Source organism: Talpa europaea (assembly GCF_964194135.1).
Source record: "Talpa europaea genome assembly, chromosome: 13".
In the NCBI taxonomy this organism is placed as follows: domain Eukaryota; kingdom Metazoa; phylum Chordata; class Mammalia; order Eulipotyphla; family Talpidae; genus Talpa; species Talpa europaea.
Window position 1 is genome coordinate 35,111,284 of NC_140080.1, and position 25,449 is coordinate 35,136,732.

The following is a 25,449-nucleotide window of genomic DNA, read 5'->3' on the forward strand; positions in this document are numbered from 1 at the left end:
CTGTACCCAGTGCTTGTATAAATAAATAAATAAATAAATCTTTAAAAAAAATTGATTTGTCAAAAGTTGGTGTTACAAAAGTTTGATGCTATTTTACTGCTTCCTCAGTTAATCTAACTCTTATGTGGTATCTATTCCTGTAACATTATCTAGAATAGGGTGTTCTCAACTGAAAGCAATTTTCCCCTCCCATCCCTGATCCCAGGAAATTTGGCCAGTCTGAAGATATTTTTAATTGTCAAAATTCTGGAGGGAAAGTGACACTTATGACATGTAGTAGGCTCAAGCCAGGAATGTTGTTATACTTCCTGTAATTCAGAAGACACCTTCCCACATCAAAGAATTATTTGCTCTGAAATATCAGTACTGAGATTGAGAAAACCTGCCCTGGAAATTCCTGTGGATTTTTAAAATTCATTTGTTTTTAAGAAGTATATCAAATATACCTTGACTCTTTGTGAATAAGGCATTTTGCTAGGTTTAGCACACAAGTCAAAGTAATTCATGATATGTTCTTTAATTTTTGTTGGCCTTTCTTCCCCTAACTTAGTCATACGTAACTGATAAAGTTAGCTCTATAATCATCCCTTTTAAAAGTTACTTCTGCAAAGCTACTAGAATACTGGATATGCTTGTCATTTCTTGTTTAGCAGAAAAGTGAAAATACTGATTAATCTCTTGAGGTGTTTTTCTTTTTTTCGGTATCACTATACTTTCCCAAACTCTGTGCCTATTCTAGTCTGAACTCACTTGAATGGTTGTCTTTAGCTCCTCAGAAAATTAAATGTCGTCTGAAGACCGAGAAGCTCAGGAGGATGAATTGCTGGCTCTGGCGAGTATTTATGATGGAGATGAATTTAGAAAAGCAGAGTCTGTCCAAGGTGGAGAAACCAGGATCTACTTGGACTTGCCACAAAATTTTAAGATATTTGTGAGCGGTTAGTTAATATTCTCTCTCTCTCTCTCTTTTTTAAAGTTAATATTCTCTTAAATAGGCTTTTTAAAATAAAGATTATTCACAATTTCTACCCTAAATTATTTATCATTGTGTTTATAAGCATCAGAATAGATGATGGTATTATGGATTGAATGTATATTTCTGTTTTAATTGAAAATTGGAATGGGAGGGGCAAACAGTTTCCAATTCGATTCTATCTTTTGACCTCTGAATTGGATATTATCCGACATATTTCATGCATCCTAATTTTCTTCTGACTAGTAGTGGGTAGTTTATCAACCATGAGTCATTGGTTATCAAGTAGGGATGATAAAAGGAAAAAAATGAAACAAAGTATGTGAAAACACTTGGAAAGTTTTAAAGTACCATGGTGGTTGTTAATATTGTTTGGTTTCCAAAATCTTTTCAACTACCATGACAACATGACACGTGTTGTTACTCTGTGAAACTGCTTCTTTTCATATAGTCACAGATGATTTTGATGCATACTTTCTCAAAATTTTTCTACTATAAAGGCATTGTGATCTACTGTAAAGTACATGTGATCATTTAAAATGAAATTTTGATTGTGAGAGTGTTTTGTGCTGCTTTTTGGCCTCAAGCCTAAGATCATTGTGTTGGCACAAGTTCTCCCAGCTATGATTCATGGGTAGTTGGCACATACTGGTCTAAGTAGGTCATGGCTCTTTGATAGAAATAAACATCCTTTTCTCTAAATTGTGTCTTTAATCATCTACTGTAAAACAAGAAATGAAACATTGTGTGTTACTTGCTTGTTAGTGATAGGAATTGTACTCAAAGGTGTATACAAGAATAAGTTGTGTATCTTCATTATAAATTTCATGGTGCTTTGTAGATTTTTCAAGGACTTAGATATTTTTTAAGGTGGCCACTATATGAAGTTAAAATTAGGAAAGAGAAAGTGCTTTGGAGGGTTTTTATACCCTCAACTAAAGCATTAAATCTTTGTTGAGCACTGCTCAACAGTATAGACACTCAAGTATTGACCAACTGATCCTTTCTAATTTTTGTTTTTGGTTCAGGCAATTCAAATGAGTGTCTCCAGAATAGTGGCTTTGAATACACCATTTGCTTTCTGCCTCCACTTGTGCTGAACTTTGAACTGCCACCAGATTATCCATCCTCCTCCCCACCTTCATTCACACTTAGTGGCAAATGGCTGTCACCAACTCAGGTTAGACCCGAAACTTAATTTCTCCTATCCGTTTTTAGAAACTTAAAAAAATCATCTTTAATTGAAGACTACCTTGATGATCTTAAATTCAGTGCATGAAGAACAAATGGCTTTGATTTTGTAATTTTTTCCCCTTCCATCATGATTCCTAATGTTAATGAATTGAAAATGTCTGGTATTTTAGAAAGGAATGGCAATGATTAAAACAGTTAATCATTATGGATTTTAACAGGAGTAATTTTTTTAATTAAGTATGTTGTTTCTGTTGTCTTGCTATTTTCCCATTTAATCTGTATTGTAATGGAGACAATAAGGCCCTCATTACTTTCCCTAGTGCTGGTATTCCTTTTTTTCCCCCTTAGTTTTCTATCCATCCCTTAAATGAAAGATTTCATTTAGGAGGACAAAAATTCAGCTAATGTAGTTGTAATAAAATTCTTCAGTAAACATAGGTAATTTCATTTTTAGACATTGTATGTTAATAACATAATTCTTGGCTAGTCTTGCGTAGATGTAAATGCACACATAGAAACGTATATGATTCCTGTGGGTATCTCATTAAGGCTTGATATCTTATATTACAAGCCTTCATTTCCTCTGTGATATATATCCTTTTCTAGTAAAAACCTCAACTTCTTGATTGAGACATAAATATGACTTGGAGCTAATACAAAGCATTCTGTGGTAGATAATGGATCGATAGCAGCTACTTTTCTAGATGTCATGATGAAGATTGATAGTCTGATGTATATTAAGACAAAAGCTGTCAGTTACTTGACCTCAAGGAATGGCTTGTCAGTTTTCCCTTTCTGATCGTGTAATTTTCATACCCCCTCCCACTAAAAGATCACATCTAATCTTTTAGATGAGAGTGTTATAAAATTGAACTTAAAAACAATTAAACTTTAAAAAGGAACAATGATGTAGAATTAAAAGGAATATTGCCTCAGATTTTAATATCTGTGCAATAGGCAGTACATGCAAGACAATAGATTATTTGCTCAAAAATTGATATCACGACTTTGACATATAGGTCATTGGTAGTTGACTGAATTATTTAGATACTTATAATTCTAGAGAACTCGACTCTACACGCACACACTCATACATGCACAAAATAAGGACAGGCTAACTGGGAGTATGGTTGCAATTTCAGATTATATAGCCAAATAGCATTAACTTCATCCTGGCTTTTGAGGGTGTGAGCAGAGGAGTTGTTCATTATTTTATGTTACACTGCTAAAATTATAGTACAATTCTCTTATCAAATAAATTTTTGTGCATATAATTGACATTTTAATTTGTCTTTTGTTCCTTCTGGTTCTATTCTTGTTCATTGTTGGGCCTTGATTCCTCAGCATTATGCATTTCACTTGTTGATAGTGAAGCTGAAACCTGGACCTGTGTTTCACTGAATTGGAATTGGTAGAAAGAAGGGATTTTGTAGTTTAATTTTGTAGTATTTTCTACTTCCCAGTACATACGCAGTCTTTTGTTCTTTTCTTCTAAGCATATCCTCCTCCCTTAGATTTATGTCTATCCCAGCCACCTCTTTTGAGAAGAGGCTGGAGAAGAAAAGAGGATGGAGAAGAATTATTTCTTCATTGGACTTAGTGGCTCAAACAGCACTCAGAGCTTCCCCTTTAATGTTTATTTCATTTTACACATTGCAGCAGGTTTCTGAAAGTCATGGTTGATATAAGCATGAATATGGGGAAAGCCTTCATTGTCCAATCTTGAACTGCTCAATAAGTGTGTAAAGTTCATGTCTGTGTGGGGCTTAGTGAATAGTACTGTACACACACAAGGAATAGAAAAGTGATCCCTTTTCATATGTTATTTAAATTTATAAAATTTGTTTGCATTAGAAAGGTTTTTTTCCCCCTTGAGGTTTACCTTTAAAAAAAAAAGCTGCTTGGGCCTCCCCGGTGGCGCAGCAGTTGAGCGCTGGGTTGCGAAGCTGCCCGCGGCGATCCGGCTGCTCCCTGGCCACCGGAGGAGGGTCCCACAAGGCGCGCAGACCTCTCCTGCTGCCCGCTGCTCCCCTCAGCAGTGTACTTCGGTCCTTTTGCCTGCTCTGCTCCCCACTCTGGCTCTGGTGAATTCTCTCACCCTCCCGCGCTTCTGACTGTACCCAGTGCATGTATAAACAAACAAACAAACAAATAAATAAGTAATACATGCCTCTTTAAAAAAAAAAAAGTTGCTTATTCCCAAGCTCTACTTACATGAATTTTACATTTCTAATGGAAAATCCTCATATTTGTCCTTCAAATTGAACAAACCCCTCTAAGAATGTAGATGTGTGATTTATTGATATAACATTAGTTACAACAACACTATTATTTCTCACCTCAGCAACTATATATCACACCACACGCACCACCAAATGTCCAGTCATCATCCATCTCCAACCAGTTGGTCCCCTCTACCCCTTCCCTCCCTTTCCTTTCTCTATGGTAACCACCATTGAGCAGATCACTTTTAAAGAGGAAAAGTCAAAATAGTTTAAACTTGGTTGCTTAGCTTTGAGAGTGTGAACTTTCCTCTGGCAGCCAAACCATGTTAAGCAATTGTTATCATGTCCAGGTTCAATAAGAGTCTGCGTCCCTCCATTAAACCAGTATCTGGTGCAAGCCCAGACTGCTTAATTAAAAACTGCTTGGCAATTTGAATAGTGAGGACTCGTTAGTGATTCTTTCACATGAACTGATTTTTTGATAGGATTGAAAGAGTTTGTTTTAAAATTTTGATGGTATTTTTAAACTGCTTTTTCTCTCAGCATTATTACAGGGTATCTATAAGGCTGGCACTCCAAAGAAATATAAATATTTAATTTTAGAACTAGATCTCTTATATGAAATAGGTAATACTAAAACAAGGAGCAAATAAAGAACAGAACAAAGTCTTCCTTTTCAGTTCATGTAAACCTGGTTATATATCTTCTGTCATTTTGCCCTTTCTCTCATTTTCATACTTCTTTTAACTTCTGACTTTGTATTCTGTGTGACTTATGTTAAGAAGTGCTATGATAAAGAGCATTGGTGCTGTTTTGCAGCACACTATGTCACAGCAGTGAAAAAAATCACGTTGGACAGTATAAGGGCCTAAGTTATAAGTTATAAAGATTTCAAGGGATATCAGGAGTTGACTGCAACATTATCTTTCCAAACTCATCAGCATCCTTAATGTGTTTTCTTCTAGCTCTCTGCTCTCTGCAAGCACTTAGACAACCTGTGGGAAGAACATCGTGGCAGCGTGGTCCTGTTTGCCTGGATGCAGTTTCTTAAGGAAGAGACCCTGGCATACTTGAATATTGCCTCTCCTTTTGAGCTCAAGATGAGTTCTCAGACAAAAGTGCAGAGAAGGACCACACAAACTTCGTCCAATACAGAGCTAGATTTTGGAGGAGCTGCTGGATCTGACATAGACCAAGAAGAAATTGTAGATGAGAGAGCTGTGCAGGATGTGGAATCATTGTCAAGTCTGATCCAGGAAATCTTAGACTTTGATCAAGCTCAGCAGATAAAATGCTTTAATAGTAAAGTGTTCACGTGCAATATCTGTTTCTGTGAGAAGCTGGGTAGTGAATGCATGAACTTCTTGGAGTGTAGGCATGCATACTGCAAAGCTTGTCTGAAGGACTACTTTGAAATCCAGATCAAAGATGGCCAAGTTCAATGCCTCAATTGCCCAGAACCCAAGTGCCCTTCAGTGGCCACCCCTGGTCAGGTAATTCTACTCTGCTGAAAACTGCCTCCTAAGTCTCTTTCAGAGAGGGAACCATCATCTCAGAAAGTTCCTTGATAGGACTCATTAGCACAGTCTAGACTTTGGAGCCAACCCCGCAAGTTATTTTACTCTTATCAAGAATGCCATGGTCTTTCTTTGCTAGCTAAGCAGGTGGTTAAGTAAATGCTTCCTTTTATTGGCTTTTGAATGGGTGGTTCTATGCAGAGGTGAATGATAAAAGTAATTCTGGTCATTTACTTCATATATCTGCTAGGATTCCATCAACTTGAGTAATCACTAGCCTGTCTGTATATGGCTAGGATCTGAAGGGGATAGCCTTGGGATTGAATCATTTGTAGGCTTTGACATAGGTCCATGTACTCAGATTAAAAAACAAATCAACTTTATTAAAGCATAAACATCTAAAGTATACCGTTTGCTTAGTTTTGACGAATTCATAGACCCATGTAACCACAGATCTTAGTCAAGATGCAGACTTGCCATACTTGATTTTGACGTGAGATAGAGTTACTTTATGAGCATCTGGTTTGCACCAGCATACTTAACGATCTCAGGATCAGAACTTGTTGGAGAATTGTCAGACCTCTGTGTTTTATATTTCTGTTCAGGTCAAAGAGCTAGTGGAGGCAGACTTATTTGCCCGTTATGACCGCCTTCTTCTCCAGTCTACCTTGGACCTGATGGCAGATGTGGTGTACTGCCCCCGCCCATTTTGCCAGTTGCCTGTGATGCAGGAACCTGGTTGCACCATGGGCATCTGTTCCAGCTGCAATTTTGCCTTCTGTACCTTGTGCAGATTGACCTACCATGGGGTCTCTCCATGTAAGGTGACTGCAGGTAAGTTGTAACTGTGAACTCAGTTCCCCTATATCTTACTCCTACACCTCCTCCTCAAAAATGAAAAAGCCTGATTACTTCAATTTGGAAGTGAAGTGAATGGAAACTTCAACAGATATTTTTATATCAGTTACTGACCTGGACTGTGGGATATAGCAGTGATGCATTTTCCTCATGGAACTTGTATTCTGAGGCAGGGGGGCGAAGGAGATAGGCAAAGAAAATAAGAATATTAGATGGTAGTAAGTACTAAAGGAGAAAATTAAAGCAGGTATAAGATATGAAATGTTCTGAGGGAAAGGGTATTGGGATTTCACTTAGGGAAACCAGAGGGAGCCTGACTGGAAAACTAGTTAGAGTAAAACTTAAACAAAGGAAAGAAGCCATGCAGGTATCGGGGAACATTTCAGGAACAGGCTGGCAAGACAGTATTTGCCCATGAACAAGGAATAATAGTGATCTGGTTGACAAGTGCAGAGCATCTAAGCTGCCACTCTTGTTTCCATGGCACAGATGTCCTGTCAGTCATCAAGTGAGCCCAAGAGAAGGCTCAGAATCTTCCCGAACATTTTAGAAAGCCACACTTTTTTAAAAAGATTTATTTATTCATTTATGCACAGAAAAACTGGGATGTAGGCCAAAAGTGCAGGGGGTGAGGGCATCCCCTGGTGGCACGGGTGGTAGAGTGCAGCGCTGTGAAGCTGTCTGCAGCCTATGCAGTGCCAGTTAAATCCCGGCTGGCTGGCCGGCGAGGGTCCCACATGGCACAGCAGACCTCTCCTGTCTCGCCTGCTGCTCCCCTCAGCAGTGTATTTCGTCAGTCTGCCTGTTCTGTTCCCCACTCTGTCTCTGGTGAATCTTCTCACCCTCCTGTGCATTGGCCTATACCCCGGTTCTTGTATAAATCTTTAAAAAAAAAAAAGTTCAGGGGGTGGGAAGGAGTCACCAGACAGAGTGAGGAGCAGAACAGGCAGATCTGAAGTACACTGCTAAGAGGAGCAGCAGGCAAGATAGGGGAGGTCTGCTGCACCATATGTGGGTTTGCTCTCTAGTGGGGGATTGAACTCAGACTGCAGCGCAGTGCAGCTGCGGTGGTAGCATGACAGTGCTGAGATTTCACCCCTACACCACCAGGGAGGCCCCAGAAAGTCACCTGTTTGTCATTTCTGATGTAGATAGGATTAAGAAATCAGACTCAATTGAATTGGGCTTGGTGACTTAGTTTTTCATAGACTAATAAGAATGATGGTAGTAGCTCTTCCTAGGTCATTGTAAGGATGAAGTAAACTCTTGTGCTACTCAGAGTTATATTTGTCTGTGGCAAGATAAATATAGAATTGAGAGTTAGGGTTAGAAACTATTAGTTATTTCATAGAGTGGTTTTGTTAGTCAAATCCAATAAGTCAAATCTAAGTCCTGTATTTTTAGTTTTCATCCATTTTTCTAATAATTAATTTGATTTTGTTTTGTAAAATATTGTCCTTTGGCGGGGGTGGGGGTGTGGACTTTCTTCATAGGTAGTTTGAGAACAATGGGCTAATACATATAAAATGCAAAATGATATTTTTAAATACAAATATTTTTGTTACACAGTTACAAATTGCTAGTGTTAGCAAAGTGTTATTTTTCTCCCCTGAGGGAAGAATGAGTATATCCTTGTAGTTGCCTAAAATATAATCTTATAGTGATTTTGAGCAGATGGGATGGAGAACTCACTGGAGTGTAATAAAAACCCCACTGTAGACTTTTGTAATCTTACCATTGAGAGGCTGCAGTACATTTCAGGTATTTCACAGCATTTGTGGATGAAATTGAAGATAGGCTTGGGGACTTAGCAAATTTGGGCATCTCTCTTTGTATATACATCTATTTCTGTGTATTAATAAGTACTAGATGTTGCCATGGAAGATACATGAAATGCTATCAAAATGTTATCATTTTGAGAACATAAGAGCAATAGTCTTTGTCCTTAAGATGTCTAGAAACACAAAAATGAGTTACTAAAGGGATAAAAATGGCAGACTAAAAAGACACATATCTGCTACATCTAAGTAGAGCTGATGGAGCCATGGGAAGGCACAGCACAGAGAAAGGATTCACATGTGAAGGAAAGAATGCCTCCCTGGTGGCGCAGCGGTTGAGCACTGGATTGCGAAGCTGCCCACAGCCTCTACAGCGGCGGTTTGATGCCCGGCCACGGGCAGACCTCTCCTGTTGCCCACTGCTCCCCTCAGCAGTATACTTCGTCAGTCTGTCTGCTCTGCCCTCCCCTCTGGCTCTGATGAATTCTCTCACCCTCCCACGCTTCTGACTGTGCCCAGTGCTTGCATAAATAAATAAATAAATCTTTTAAAAAAAAAGAATGTAGATAGGATTGTGTGCCAGATGCCCACTGTATAAAGAAGACAGATCTCTATCTAATACGGGAAAGTAAACTAATAAAACAGCAAGAATAATAAAACACTGTTGAAATAAGTCTTTAATTGTATTGAAAATTTTAAGTAATAGAATTGTGATCAAAAGCCTTTTGTCTGCAAACAAAGCATTTGGGAATGGCTGTCTATTCCATGTGTTAACCAATAGTGCAATAGCCAGGTTGAAGAGTGTCAAGGGGCAAAAGGTCACAGGAGGAACTTTTCAGTGCCTGTGAGTGGAAAATTTTATTCACTTATAAACAAAATTTTATTCACTTATTTTTAAAAAAATACAGAATTAAACAGTCTTTGCCTTTAAGGATGCTTTTGTTTGATAATGATATTGTTCATTATCAAATGGTGAATGATGCTGACTTAGTAGAAAATCTGTGGCTGTTTCAACTTTTGTGTCTTTTAGATAAGTCATTTTTTAACTGTGTACTACTAGTAACACAAAAATGCCAATATTAGTACATCAAAGTCAAAGGAAAATGATAAACTATTATTTCACTACCTTTAGCAAATTCAACTTTTTTTTTTAAACATTTATTTATTTATTTTTTAAGAGGCATGTATTTTTATTTATTTGTTTGTTTGTTTTGTTTATACATGCACTGGGCACAGTCAGAAGCGCGGGAGGGTGAGAGAATTCACCAGAGCCAGAGCAGGGAGCAGAGCAGGCAGAAGAACCGAAGTACACTGCTGAGGGGAGCAGCGGGCGGCAGGAGAGGTCTGCGCGCCATGCGGGACCCTCCTCCGGTGGCCGGGGAGCAGCCGGGGATCGAACCCGCACCACAGAGGCCACGGGCAGCTTCGCAACCCAGTGCTCAACCGCTGCGCCACCGGGGAGGCCCTAGCAAATTCAACTTTTCTAGTTGATGGATTTCTTTCCATCCTTGTCACTCGTGTGTGTAATTTTTTTTTTTTTTAAGATTCGTTTTTATTTATTTATGCCTACAAGAACTGGGTACGGCAGGGTGAGAGGATTCACCAGAGACAGAGGGGGGAGGAGGACAGGCAGATCTACTGAAATACACTGGTGAGGGGGCAGCTGGCGAGACAGGAGAGGTCTCCTGCGCCATGTAGGTTAGCTCCCTGGCTGGGGATCAAGCCAGTGGCTGGCAATGGCTTGATAGCACTGAGACTTTAACCCCTGAACTATCAGGGAGGCCCTTTGTGTGTAATTTTTGCCTAATTATAACATAAGTACACTTTTTCTTATAATGAATATTTTATTTGGGTTGTAGTCATCCTAATTATAAGTTTTTAATAACCGAATATTATGTCATCAAATAACTCTTGCACATAATTAGTCCCTTGTACATTTAATTTGCTTGCCATTGTTATAAGCATCTCTATGTGTATGACTTTATTATTTCCTTATGATAAGGCCCTAGGAATAGCATCATTGAATAGTCAAAGGTTATGGCATTTTTAAATGGCTTTTAGTGATTGTTGCAAACTTGTATAAAAATTAATTTTCCATTTCATTTTCTAGAGAAATTAATAGACTTACGAAATGAGTACCTGCAAGCAGATGAGGCCAATAAAAGATTCTTGGAAAAGAGGTATGGTAAGAGGGTGATTCAGAAGGCACTGGAAGAGATGGAAAGTAAGGAGTGGCTGGAAAAGAACTCAAAGAGCTGCCCTTGTTGTGGGACTCACATAGAGGTAAAGTTTGGGTAAGACTTACAGGCAAATAGACTTACAAGCTAGTTATGATTGTCTCAGTAAGCCTTTGAATTTTATGACTAGTTAAGGAAACACATTTTGGTATATATTAAACCATCTTATTTGGAAGATGCAAATTCACTACTATTATTGACCTTAAATGTATGTAGACTTTTCAGCATGTTTTCATACATTGATAATTGTTATTACTTTATATCCACCTCAAAATAGAGTTGGTTATGAGGATACTGTACTGGCACTACAGTGGACTCTTAACTCATCTGTGTGGCTAAAATAAGCAAAAAAAAAGAAAAGAAAAGAAAAGAAAAAGATCCTGCCTGACTTCTCATAACTATTTATCCTGAAATTTAACACACTTATTTAAAAATTATACAAACAGACGTTTTCCCGATCTGACAAATGTTTGAGCCAAAATAGACAGATACGGGCCTCCCTGGTGACACAAAGGGTTAAGATGCAACCTATGAAGCTATCCTCAGCCACTGCAGCATGAATTCAGTCCCCATCCAGGGAGCTACCCACATGGTGCAGCAGACCTCTCCTGACTTGCCCACTGCTCCCCTCAGCAGTGTATCTCAGTCAGTCCATCTGTTCTGTTCCCCACTTTCTCTGGTGAATCTTCTCACTCCCACACCTCTGGCCTGTACCCCAATTCTTTTTTTTTTTTTTTTTTTTAAAGATTTATTTATTTATTTGTTTGTTTATACAAGCACTGGGTATAGTCAGAAGCGCGGGAGGGTGAGAGAATTCACCAGAGCCAGAGTGGGGAGTAGAACAGGCAGAAGGACCGAAGTACACTGCTGAGGGGAGCAGCGGGCGGCAGGAGAGGTCTGCGCGCCATGTGGGACCCTCGCCCGGTGGCCGGGGAGCAGCCGGGGATCGAACCAGCACTGCAGAGGCCGCGGGCAGCTTTGCAACCCAGCGCTCAACCGCTGCGCCACTGGGGAGGCCCCTGTACCCCAATTCTTGTATGCATAAATAAATCTTTAAAAAAAACCAAAATAGACACATATATCTATAGCTTCTTTTTTTTTTTTAAATGTATTTCTTTTTTTTTTTTAATTTTTTTTTTTTAAAGAGGTGCGTATTTTATTTATTTATTTGTTTGTTTGTTTGTTTATATATGCACTGGGTACAGTCAGAAACGCGGGAGGGCGAGAGAACTCACCAGAGCGGGGAGCAGAGCAGGCAGAAGAACCGAAGTATACTGCTGAGGGGAGCAGCGGGCGGCAGGAGAGGTCTGCGCGCCATGTGGGACCCTCCTCCGGTAGCCGGGGAGCAGCCGGGGATCGAACCTGCGCCGCAGAGGCCGCGGGCAGCTTCGCAACCCAGTGCTCAACCGCTGCGCCACCGGGGAGGCCCTATCTATAGCTTCTTGACAAAGTCTTAATGTGTTTCAAAATAGAAATATATCTTTGCATTGGATCCTACTGGTCCAATCCATTTCATCTGAACTGAACCTGGTAGCAATTCCCCAGTTACTACATTAAGGAACCAGCATTCTATTTAACAACTTCTGCCGTGACTCAGCCCTGTGAGGAGTGGAATGTTCACTTATATTTATATAGAAAGTTTAAAGCCACACTGATTCCAAACATTTTATTTTTTTATTTTGATTTTTTTTAAGGTTTTTTTATTTATTTATACAAGAACCGGGGTACAGACCAGATGCGCGGGAGGGAGAGAGGATTCACCAGAGACAGTGGGGAACAGAACAGGCAGACCGAGAAAATACTGCTGAAAGGAGCAGCAAGCGCAACAGGAGAGGTCTGCCGTGCCATGTGGGACCCTTGCCAGCCAGCTGGGATCAAACTTGCGCTGCAGAGGCTGCAGACAGCTTCACAGCGGGACGCTCAACCACCTGCGCCACCAGGAGACGCCCTCCAAACATTTTAATAATTATTTCACTACATGTTCCACTCACAATATACATGTTTGGTGTTTATCTACCATTTTATCAGAAGAAATTTTGCTAAGCAGCTAGTTGTAGGAATACCTGCTAAATATTTTCTATATTTTACCTGTAATGCAAAAGAATAGGCACTTCATAGTTGTCAGTGTGTTACCTGTAGATCTCAATCCTGCATGAGAGAAGGGAGAAGACTGGGAGAATGTTGTACTGAATCTTTTTGGCAGATGCATTTCTGTTGTTCAGACTTTCATATTTTTCTATCTTTCCCACCAGAAATTAGACGGATGTAACAAGATGACCTGTACTAGCTGTAAGCAGTATTTTTGCTGGATTTGCATGGGTTCTCTTTCTAGAGCGAACCCTTACAAACATTTCACTGATCCTGCTTCCCAATGTTTTAACCGGTAGGTACACACTAAGCTCATTAGCAGTTTTTGGTACTTAATGTACAGAAATCCAGTGTTTTACTTAAGTACTTTGGCTTATTTAGAGAATTCTCTTACAGTATTTTCCTACATGTGTGAATTTTTATGTTTTCTTGAAAATGAGTTTTATGATAAAAAGACGCTATCTGGAAATTTGACTATATTTCTATCCTCCTCAACTTTTTTTTTTTTTTATAGAGGCATGGTTTTTTATTTATTTATTTGTTTGTTTGTTTGTTCTGTTTACACATGCACTGGGTACAGTCAGAAGCGCGGGAGGGTGAGAGAATTCACCAGAGCCAGAGTGGGGAGCAGAGCAGGCAGAAGGACCGAGGAGAGGTCTGCTGCAGGAGAGGTCTGCGCGCCATGTGGGACCCTCCTCCGGTGGCCGGGGAGCAGCCGGGGATCGAACCGGCGCCGCAGAGGCCGCGGGCAGCTTCGCAACCCAGCGCTCAACCACTGCGCCACCGGGGAGGCCCTCTCCTCAACTTTTTAGAGTGAAAAATTTCAAACATACAGAAAAGTTGAGAGAATGGGTCTATGAATAGAGGGATCCTTCCACCAAAATTAGCAATTGATGATATTTTGCCATATTTGTTCTCGAACATTATGCTGAAACACTTAATCCTAAATTGGAGATAAGGTGTTTTTTTGTGTTTTTTGTTTGTTTGTTTGTTTGTTTGTTTTTTTTGTGGGACCCTCACCGGTGGCCGGGGATCGAACCGGCGCTGCAGAGGCTGCGGGCAGCCTCGCAACCCAGCGCTCAACTGCTGCGCCACCAAGGGGAGGCCCAAGATAAGGTGTTTTTTTCACTCATTACTTTTAGGTGTCTCCTAAGATAAGAAATTCTTCTACATAAAAAAGAATATTTATTGATAATGTCATACTGACATTTAATGACCATATTTAAAACTTCCCACTTATCCATAAAACAGCGTTTAAAGCGGTTCTCTTGAAACAGAATATAATCAAGCTGGGTCTTTGTATTTGGTTCTCTCCCTTTAATCTCTTAATATAGAAAAATTGCCACCCCTTCCCCCCCTTTTTTTGTCATTGAGAACATTGACTTTTTGAAGGGGAGAGGCTAGTTGTCCTATATGTCTTACCTTCTAGAGTTTTGTTTCTCCATGGTGTCTTTGGCTTTTTACTCCCACCTCTCTATTTCCTGTAAACTGGAAGTTAGATCTAGACTTGATTTAGGGTAACATTTGACAAGAATACTTCATATTGTGTAACATCAGATCTATAATGTCAGACTGTCCCACTATTGGTATGTGCTCACTATCACTTGCTCCACTGTAAAGTTAAGTTTTCTTTTTTTATTATTAATAAGTAATCTCTGGGGTGATTCCTTGGCACAATGTGAATATCTTGTGCTCCCAGAACTTCAATTTCAGGGTCAGTTGATCATCTTTGTCAAGTTAATAGATATCTATCTATAAAATACCTGCAGTCATTTGTGCATTGGTGCATCTGCATGTGAACCACTGGAAATCTAGTGTTGCAAATTGCTTAAATTGTAGGTAACATAAGGGAAGCAGGACAGGTTGGCAAATACAAAACATTCTGCAAATATAAAACATTCTACAAATGGAGACTGCAAGGACTATGAAGATAATGGAGTGGATAGCCATAAAAGAGTTAGAGTGCCTTGAAAGAGTTTAACGTCTTCTGGATTGTCAAGCTTAGCTTATTCTGCATATTGTACACATTGAGTATTACTTTCATGATACCCACCTCCTATTATTGTTTATCCCTCATCCTGGAGAGTTTATATCCTAAAAGGGCTATTTTTACCAACTCTAAGGCAACTTGTTCAGAAGGACCTATATTTCAGCACCCTTCAGTGGAATGACTAAAGGAAAGAAAAAGATATACAAACAGGTTATCAGAAGAGTGCAGGAAGTATTTTGAGAGAAGGGAAGAAATTACATTTCATTTTCTTGTAAGTGCATAAAAGTTACCTTACTTTATGCTTCCACAGGTTGTTCCATGCTGTGGATGTTAATGGAGATATTTGGGAAGATGAGATTGAAGATTAATTGACTCCTACTGCTCAAGATGTGGAAGCAGAATGGTTTGCCCTAGTCTTTTGTTGAGTACACAAAGTAACTTTGCAGGATATTTAGGGTTCCATTCATTTATTCTTCCTATGTAGAAGATACGGAAGAACAAGGTTTATATTTTCCACGTGGTACTACTGATTAAGGCACATTTACTCATTTTTCAATGTAACAAAATTGAAAAAAAATTATAAACCAAAGGTTCAGAAAATGTAAACTAGAGAATATTAAATTACAATGTGCCAGAATCTCTGATAGTTAAAAATGCAATATTTATTTTATTACTCAAACTTTAGGTCAGGAGAAGGATCAAGAGTTGAACTTAAAGATCTCTTTATTTCTGAGAAGCAACCCTCTTAAAACATTATGTGGGAGTCCCCTCAGTAGTACTACTTATAACTGGGGTGGATAGAAGCCCTATTCAAATTGTACTGAGAGCCTGATCTTACTGTTACATTCCTTCCAATCTAAATTTTTGCTAAATTAGTCCTCCAGAAGGAGCCCTTTACTCTATAACTGGATGACCCATTGTCGTTTTGATCTATTGCTTTTCAGAATAGAAATTTGTAGATAACTTAAAAACTATTTTTAATACCACAGACACTGTGGGTCACCTGATATTTATTAGGTGGTTTTGAGCCAAATCTAGAATTTAATGATACTGACACAGAAGGATTTCAACTCTTTTCAACTTTCCTGGGCAGTAGAGCCTAGATTCAAAGTAACTTATCTTTGCTACTTTTGTTCTCTGTTGTCTCCCTGGCCCTGCCTTCCTTTGGTAAGGACAATTTTAATATTAACTCCAGCAGCTCAAATTTTTATTTCTTCTGCTGGAATAGGAAAAAGCCTGATATAGTCCCAAAGTGAACAAGCTGAACTGTCTTTATCTGCTTTTTGAACACCACACCACTGTAATTCCAGTACTAACTTTCTGAATTCTTTGTGTAAGTCTTTTCTAATGAGTTGTGGGGAATTTGACTTCTCCCCCTTTTTTGCCAGAGCAGTGTTTGAGGGTATAATTTTGGCTTGATACCTAGATTCTTATTTCTAGGCTTTGTTGGCTTTTTGAAAATTGTCTTTCCATGTGATTTTGGTGAGTGGCCTGATAACAAAATAAGTTTTTTTTTTGGAAAAAGAGGACAGAGAACTTCAGCTGCAGCTGTGAATATGTTCTTTTTTTTCCATACCTTGTCATTGAATACTGGGAAATCACTTTTAACTATTTAATGTGTGTATCCAAAGAGTCAGCAAGGACTGTTTCTGGATTGTCAATGAGAATGCTTAATCTTGAAAATAAAAATAATTTAAAAACTGTCTTATAATTAGAGGAGAGTTGCTATTTGTTGTTTATCTAAGGCAACTAATCACATTTAAAAACTATCTGATACATAAACACATAAAGTGAGAAGAAAGAAGTTAGGGAACAACACCTTTTACCTGGGCTTATGACTGAACTTAAGTTTAGTACCCATATTTTGTTTACACCACATAGTTTCATGAACTTCCATTCAACACATTTTATCTAAAAACTAAAGTTAATTATAAGAATAAGTGGAAGAAATGGAAATTAAAATCATTACTTTCTTTACCCTTGAGAAGAGTGTTTCTGTGAACAGGAGTTTAATTCTCAGTTTTTTAATCGCAGCTTCTCAGCTCTTTAGTGCATGGGTTAGTAGATATTTATTAGGGATTATTTTATTTGAGGATATTGTGCATTATGATGACATAGTGGAGATAGGACAGAAGCCTTTAAATGCAGTTTCATGAGAGAAATGGGAGGGGTTTTCTCTATAATTTTAAAAAACATGACTGGTGGTTATTCTCAAAATATAGTTTATCTGAGTATTCCTTTCATAGTTCCAAAATCTTCACCCTTAGTATTAACAAAGACAACAGGACTTGTGAAGTCTTATTTTTGATGCCTGAATTATGAGCTACTTTTAGGATGGAATAGCTTTGACTTTGAGTGAAACGAAACATTGGGGTATCCCCCTTAAGGCCCTTTGAAATAAGTTTTTGGGAGTTTGGGTATATCAAGTATATGACAGAATAGAGTTTTATACCATATTGTGAAGGCTTTTTTTACAAGTGGGCTGAGATTTGTCATAAGTTGATGTGGACCTGTGAGGTTCACTGTGTCATTTGATTTTATATAAAAGCTTTGAATCTAGAACTGATAAATGGGAAAAGCTACATTAATAACTTTTTTTTTAATTTTTTTTTTTTTTAAATAGAGGCATGCTTTATTTATTTGTTTGCTGGTTTGTTTGTTTGTTTTGTTTATACATGCACTGGGTACAGTCAGAAGTGCGGGAGGGTGAGAGAATTCACCAGAGCCAGAGCGGGGAGCAGAGCAGGCAGAAGGACAGAAGTACACTGCTGAGGGGAGCAGCGGGCGGCAGGAGAGGTCTGCACGCCATGTGGGACCCTCCTCCGGTGGCCGGGGAGCAGCCGGGGATCGAACCGGCACTGCAGAGGCCGCGCGCAGTTTCGCAACCCAGCGCTCAACCGCTGTGCCACCGGGGAGGCCCTACATTAATAACTTTTAAAGTCAAAATAGAGGTTTAATTTTTAAGCTTGTGATTGAAGTAACATAAGGATCTGCTTTTGTCAAGACTTTTTTTTTAAATAAAGATTTATTTATTTTTATACAAGAACCAGGTTACAGGCCAGATGCACGGGAGGATGAGAGGATTCACCAGAGACAGAGCGGGGAACAGAACAGGCAGACTGATGAAATACACTGCTGAGGGGAGCATTGGCCGAGACAGGAGAGGTCTGCTGCGCCATGTAGGATTCTTGCAGGCTGGCCTGGATTGAGCCCACACTGCAGAGGCTGAGACAACTTCACAGTGCAGCGCTCAACCGCCTGCGCCACCAGGGAGGCCCTGCTTTTGCCAAGACTTTTTGCATCTGTATTCATCAACAATATTGGTCTATAATTTACTTTTTTGTGATGTTCTTATCAGGTTTTGCTATTGGGTAATGCTAGCCTCATAAAATGAGTTTGGCTGTTCCTTTCTCTTCAATATTTTGGAAGGCTTTGCAAAAACTACATATTAAATCTTCTTTGAATGCTTGTAGAATTTACTGGTGAAGCTGAATGGTCCTAGATTTTTTGTTTTGGAGTAGTTTTAGATTTACAGAAAAATTATAAAGATCATATATAGAGGTCCCATATACCCCAACCCATCTCTCGTACTATTAACATCTGACATTGATGTGATATGTTATTATTAGCTGCAGTCCATAGTTTATTTAAATTTCCTTGTTTTTTCCTAATGGCCTTTATCTTTTCTGGGACGCCATCCAGGATAAACCACACACTACATTTGGGCCTCTTGTCTCCATAGGCTGTCACAGTTATCCCATCTATTTTTACTGTTAATATTACATGAAATTCCATTAGATCTTGAGACTCCTGCATTGGTCAGAAACTGAAAAATTTATTTTGAAGACTAATGATCTAATCCTAGCAGACGTAGCAAATCAGTGAAATTCCTTTGATTCAGGTCTCTTTATCATTTTAAATCAGTTATTTTCTTGGAACACTTCACTAGCTTTGTATAGTTTTAGGGCTGAGCACCCTAGTAATTTTCTTGCTTTGTGAGTAAATCATTAAACATTGGACAAATTGATCAGACATGGGTCAGCTGGACCCACAAAGCTCTATACTGGTATGAGATCATTAACCTGCCATCTCAGAAAAATTCTGAATCCCATGAATGAGCACTGAGTTGACATATTGCTTCCTGGTGATTAGATGTATAATGAAGAAAAGATTCAGCAGCCATATTTTGAAACCTGGATCATTGTCAACAAGATCATTTTTTGATAAGAGGGTTTTTGTTTACATTAGAAATCCTTAATGTTTTTTTTTATTGTTGCAGTTAAGAGAAAATTAGAATTAATCAGATAAGGTAATCATAAAGCCATTCATGTCACCTCTACTTTGAAAGGGAATTTTAACTGGAATTTTCTGTCTCCCAAGTATTAACTTTGTCAATAGGAATCACCAGCAGGTGGCAGCAGTTTCCATGTTATAAAAATACACCAAATGGTTAAGATAGGAGTTGTGTTGTTACAAAAGTAGGCTTATTTCAGGGAATTTAACTTTCCTCCCTGTGTTTCATTTAGTACATTAGACACTTTGGAAGCCATAATGGAATCTAATTTACCAAGAATGCAGGAACAGTAGTATTAACAAAAACAGTAAGACCTCTTAAAGCTATATCTGAGCCATAGTTGACATACGTTTGTTATGTTGGGAAGTGTCACTCCTAGTAGTAGCATTTTATCTATAGCCTCTGAAGTTAGAGAATTAAGTTTTGTCTGAAGCCCCTGAATAGGATGGAGGAATTGTAGCACTGGTACCTTCTGATACTGGTAAGAATAGTCAGATAGTCTGCCACTTGAACTTTGGTTAAATATAAAATTAGTTGGCAGACCAGACTGATATTTTGAGGGTGTTCTTAAAAAATGTTTATGATGGGGCCTCCATGGTGGCACAGGTGGTTGAGCGCTGCACTGTGAAGCTGTCCGCAGCCTCTGCAGCGCGTATTCGATCCTGGCTGGCAGGGAAGAAACCCACCTGAAGCAGCAGACCTCTCCTGTCTAATCTGCTGCTCCCTTCAGCAGTTATTTTGTCAGTCTGCCTATTCTGTTCCCCGCTCTGTCTCTGGCGAATCCTCTCACCCTCCCGCACATCTGGCCTGTACACCGGTTCTTGTATAAATAAATCAATCTTAAAAAGTTTATGATAATTATCAACTTAAACTTAGGTTGCCTGAAGATTTACCACTCCAAGGATTTACCTATTTCTCTGAACCAGAGGCTGCCTTGGAGAATGTGCTCCTTAAAAATTTAATGAGACTCTTATGCCAAAGTTACTAAGTAAAAAGTCAGTAGAATTACCTTTTTTTCTTGGCTTTTTTTTCTTCTTTATTGAATCAACAAATTAATATTAATGCAACACAACTGCCTATATATTTTCAATGTGATTATATCTTATTTTTAGTCCTTTTACTATATCTTGAAACCTATCGTGTTTCTTAGTATTCATTCACTTATTTAGTATTTACTGTTCACTTCACAATGGACTTTACTGTTTATGTGCTGAGAATGTAGCAGTGATTAAAAGATACACATCTCCTACCTTTGTGGAACTTAAATTCTGGTGGAAGGAGACAGATACTAAATAAATTTCATGGTACAACGAAAGTGCTATAGAGAGAAGTTGGAAGAGCCAGAGGGAATTGGGGAGGCAGAGTGATGTTGGAATTTTTGAATGGATAAAATTTTATCAAGATAGCATTTGGAGGGCCTCCCTGGTGGCACAAGGTTAAGCACCCTACTATGAAGCAATCCGCAGCCTCTGTAGCATGAGTTCGATCTCTGGCCAGCCAGGGAGCAACCCACATGGCGCAGCAAACCTCTCCTGTCTCGCCCGCTGCCCCCCTCTACAGTGTATTTCAGTCAGTCTTCCAGTTCTGTTCCTCGCTCTGTCTTTGGTGAATCCTTTTACCACCACCCCCATCGCTGGCCTGTACCCGAGCTCCTGTATGCATAAATAAAAATTTTTTTTTTTTAAAAAGATAACATCTGGACAAAGGTTTGGCAGTGTGGGAGTGAACCCTGTGGATACCTTGGAGAATCCAGACAGGGAAAACGCAAGGGCCCTTAGCATGGAACCATGTTGGAGGACACTAGGAACAGCATGGTAGCCAGTAAGGGCTGAAGCAGTTGAGGCGGGGAAAATAGAGTGGAGGTTGATGCAGCAGACTGCATAAGGCCTCATGTCAACTTTGGCATCTACTCTGAAATGGGAGACTTTGGAGGACTTTGAGCAGAAGTGTGACTTAGTTTTAAGGGAGCAAGATGAGCAAGGGTAAAATCAGACCAGTTGAGAGATTACAGCAGTCTCAGGTGAGAAGTATAGGTGGCTTGGAGCAATGTGTCAGCACTTTAAATTTTGAGACATGGTCAAATTCTGTACTTGAAAAAGAAACTAATAGGATTTGCTGACAGAGTGGATGAATAAATGAGTCTTCAGAATTAAATTTATAGATTTTTTTCCAATCAATTGAAGTAAAGAAACCTGTAGACAGCACAGATTTATGTATGAAGATTAGGAATCTAGTTATGGACACATGAGTTTGTGACCCTGGTAGTTATTTTAATGGAGATCTTAGCTAGGCAGTTGGGTATTCTTACCTGGCCTTAAAGGGAGACACAGACTGGAGATGAAGGTGTGGGAGTCAGTATATTGGTATTTAAAGCTATGAGACTGGACAAAATGACCAAGCGAGTGAGTTGTACAGAATGAAGAGGTCCAAAGGTTGAGTCCTGGTGCAGTCCACATGCTGAGTCAGTGAGTTGAAGAGGAACCAGTAAAAGAGAGTGGCCACTCAGGTAAGGAAACCAGCAGTGTGATGTCCACGAAGCCAATTCATTTGAAAGAAGGAGCTGTGTCAGATACTGGGTATTGGTCAAGTTATAGTAGCCCTGAGAATAAATTTAGCAATCAGTATGGGGTCATTGGTGCTGTTTCAATGGGGAGGAAGTAAAAATCTGTGGTGTGTCTGAGAAGGAATGAGAAATCCTCTCTACAGGAAAAAAAGCTAAAAAACTGAAAATCATCTTTATCAGAGAATTGAGATTACAGATCAAGCCATGGCAGAAACTAGAGAGGAAAACTACAGAAAATATTGATCAACTCACCTAAAGCAGAAGCTGCTAGAGCCAATAATCAGGGTTTAAACAAATTGCTGGGGGTGGACTAACCTTAGATTTAAATTCTCCTGGGAACCTCCCACAAGGGTTTTATTTCCAGCTCCACCATGTTCTCACTGTGAAAATGGCAAAGAAATCCCCTTGTGCTTCATTCTGGGAGAATGGAGAAAGTACTCATTTTGAGTTACACTCAGCTTTTTGTTGTTGGCATAGTCTGCCTTCAGGGAAAAATACTGCCTGATTTCTCTGACTCAGGGGAAGGGCATTTGGATGGCTTGAGCCCCCTCTAGACTGCCTCTCTCATAAGAGGGGGGAAAGACCAAGAAACGTCAGAAGATCTCAGCCCAGGGACTCTAGCCCACTTAAAAAAAACAAAATATTTAATCATAAGATTATAAAATACTGCCTGTTACTAATACCATGCCATCTGTAGGGCACCGGGATTACAATTAGATTATAGCTCTCAAAGCACTGTAAGGCCGACTATTTTAAGGAGTTTCTAGGGAAATCCAAAGATAAGAGGGAAGACTCAAACAAGGGCACTGGAGGAAATTGAAGCCTCTGACACCTATGACAAACATTAAATACAGCTCATTTACCAGCCAGATAAAGGTGAGGTCTAGTGCACAAAGTGGACACTGCCTGAAGAGCAATTAACAGGAAGAAGGCAGATTAAGAAGGCAGGGCTGGCAGGTGATGATGGGAGCTTGTGTAAGTTCTTTTCTGACTGCTTCTATTTGCAAGGTGATCAGCTGAGAGAAAAAATTGGAAGTGGGATCGGATACTTGAGACTCTTCAAGGAGACTGAATGGAGTAGGAGATTACAGTGTGATTATTTGCCGGCTGGTGTTAAGGACACACCTGAGGTCAAATTACTGTTGTTTTACTACCTATTATTATATGACCTCTGTATTTTGTTATATGTCTTTTTTTTTTAAAGATTTATTTATTCATTTATTTTTTATTTACCCATTTATTTCTTCACCCACACAAACACTGGGTACAGTCAGAAGCACAGGAGGGTGAGAGAATTCACCAGAGCCAGAGCGGGGAGCAGAGCAGGCAGAAGGACCGAAGTACACTGCTGAGGGGAGCAGTGGGCGGCAGGAGAGGTCTGCGCGCCATGTGGGACCCTCCTCTGGTGGCCGGGGAGCAGCCGGGGATAGAGCCGGCGCTGCAGAGGCTGCGGGCAGCTTCGCAACCCAGCGCTCAACCGCTGCTCCACCGGGGAGGCCCTTGTTATACGTCTTACTGGAAATGTCTGCACACTTGAGTAGCATCTCATCACAATAAAGATTTTGGTTCTCAAGAAAGAGGCATCAAATTAGTAAAGTTAGAGCTCCTCAGTAGGCCAGTTGGCTAATCCATTATCATATACTACTGTTTCCCTTAGTTACTGAGTCCAATCACTATCTTGGGGGAAGGGGCTATCAAAGAAGAATGCCTTCTAGATATCAAGGCACTGATAGGGGTGGAATAGAGCAGTATTTAAATTCTAAAATATATGTCAGATGGTAAATTATTCTGGGAAAACAAGAGCAGGGTATGGGGGTTAGGGAATCAGGATTGCTACTTTATACTGGAGTGTCAAGGAAGTCTCTATTGACATTTGAGCAGAGACTGAAGGAAGAGAGTAATCATTCTCATATTCATTTCTATTTTATAAACATATTTAATAGAAGAGGTGACACCCTTGGCCCTCCCCGGTGGCGCAGCAGTTGAGCTCTGGGTTGCGAAGCTGCCCGCAGTCTCTGCAGCGTCGGTTCAATCCCCGGCTGCTCCCCGGCCACAGGAGGAGGGTCCCACATGGCGCGCAGACCTCTCCTGCCGCCCGCTGCTCCCCTCAGCAGTGTATTTCGGTCCTTCTGCCTGCTCTGCTCCCCACTCTGGCTCTGGTGAATTCTCTCACCCTCCCGAGCTTCTGACTGTACCCAGTGCATGTACAAACAAACAAACAAATAAATAAACATGCCTCTATAAAAAATAAATAAAAAATGTAAAAAAAAAAGAGGTGACACCCATTTATACCACCATGCTGCCACCTTTTCTAAATGTAATAAAACTTTAAACATACTCTATCTACTCCTCCTGAAAAACAACTCCATGTGTATTAATATTACCCTTTTGACTATCAAACTTGGGGTCTTACAGATTCAACTTATTCCCTTTAGCTGATTTAGCATTTCCTTACTGATCAAATTATCAGCATCCGCATTATGCTGGCTGTTTTGTCTTCTCAGTATTGCCTGGGACGTTTTTTAAAGCACTCTTGTTTTTTGGCAGCAGGTATTCCAGGCCCATGGTGATCGCTGCACCCAAACATATTATTAGCTATCTCTAAGGAGCCCTGAAAAATAGCTGAGGCCCAGTCTGATCCACTTGGTGCCCATAAGCACTGGTTGCAGCAGGATGACACTGCCAAACACAGGCCTAGAAAAGACAAGTATTTTTAAGATCCCAAGTTCATACAGACACTTCATTTAGCTATCACCATGATATCCTTTTTCATTTCATTCTAATACTTTTCTATAATATATCTGCTTAACATTTAAATCCTCCTTTAGTGGACATACAAAATGTGGTTTATCCGTACAGTACTCTTCATCAACAAAAAGGAATGAACTATAGCTACAGGCTAAGTGGATGAATTTCAAAAATATGCTCAGTGAAAGAAACCTGACACAAAAGATGTCTGACATGTTGACTGTTTATATGAAATGCTCAGAAAAGGTAAATCTGTGGAGATAAAGTAAATCACCAGGCTGAGGTAGGAGCAGCAAGCTTTGGGAGCAAAAGTTGATTGTACTAAGGAACTGCAAAACTCCACAACTTAATAAAAATCATAGTTTATAGATTTTTATGGGCATCTTAAGTTCTAACTCAATAAAATTTAAAAATTAATTTTTCTTCCAAATTCTTGTATAACAGTCCTCCCTTTTTCGTGGGAATATGTTCTAAGACGGATTCCCCTAGTAGTACCAGAGGCTGTATATAGTTTTTCCTATAGATATATACCTGTATTTATAAAAATTAATTTATAAATTAGGCACAATAAGACACTAACAACAATTATAATAAGTATGAATCTGGTCTCTGTCTCTCAAAATAGCTTATTGTGTCTCATATTTTGGAACACAATTGCTGGGAGCTGGGACCACAGAAAGCAACACCATGTCCGAGGGGAGGACTACTATATTTCAGTTGGTTATAATGATCCACAATGTCCTTTTATATTTTGAGTTTAACTTAAAAAAAAAAAAAAAAAACCTTTTTACTTTTGATATTCCTTACCTTTTACTTTTGATATTCCTCCACTCACAAATTGTATTATTTTTTTAATAGGCATATCCTTGTCTGGATGCCAAACAGAGCAAGAACAGGAAACTTTGTTTCCCATCTGTTCATTCCTACCACTTTCACACAGGTGCTTCATTTTTACATTTTATTTCTCCCCTGGTGAAGAAGCAA

At 39.4% G+C, this 25,449-nt stretch overlaps 1 protein-coding gene across 1 annotated transcript; it reads left to right on the forward strand.

The window, feature by feature from the left end:
- Positions 1-784: 784 nt before the first annotated feature.
- Positions 785-15,228, forward strand: RNF14 (ring finger protein 14; the record flags this gene model as incomplete). The annotated part of the gene is made up of 7 exons (XM_084251908.1): positions 785-938; positions 2,002-2,153; positions 5,358-5,885; positions 6,515-6,743; positions 10,656-10,828; positions 13,035-13,165; positions 15,171-15,228. The coding sequence occupies 7 exons, from the start codon at positions 785-787 to the stop codon at positions 15,226-15,228; spliced, it is 1,425 nt and encodes a 474-aa protein (XP_084108034.1).
- Positions 15,229-25,449: the final 10,221 nt, after the last annotated feature.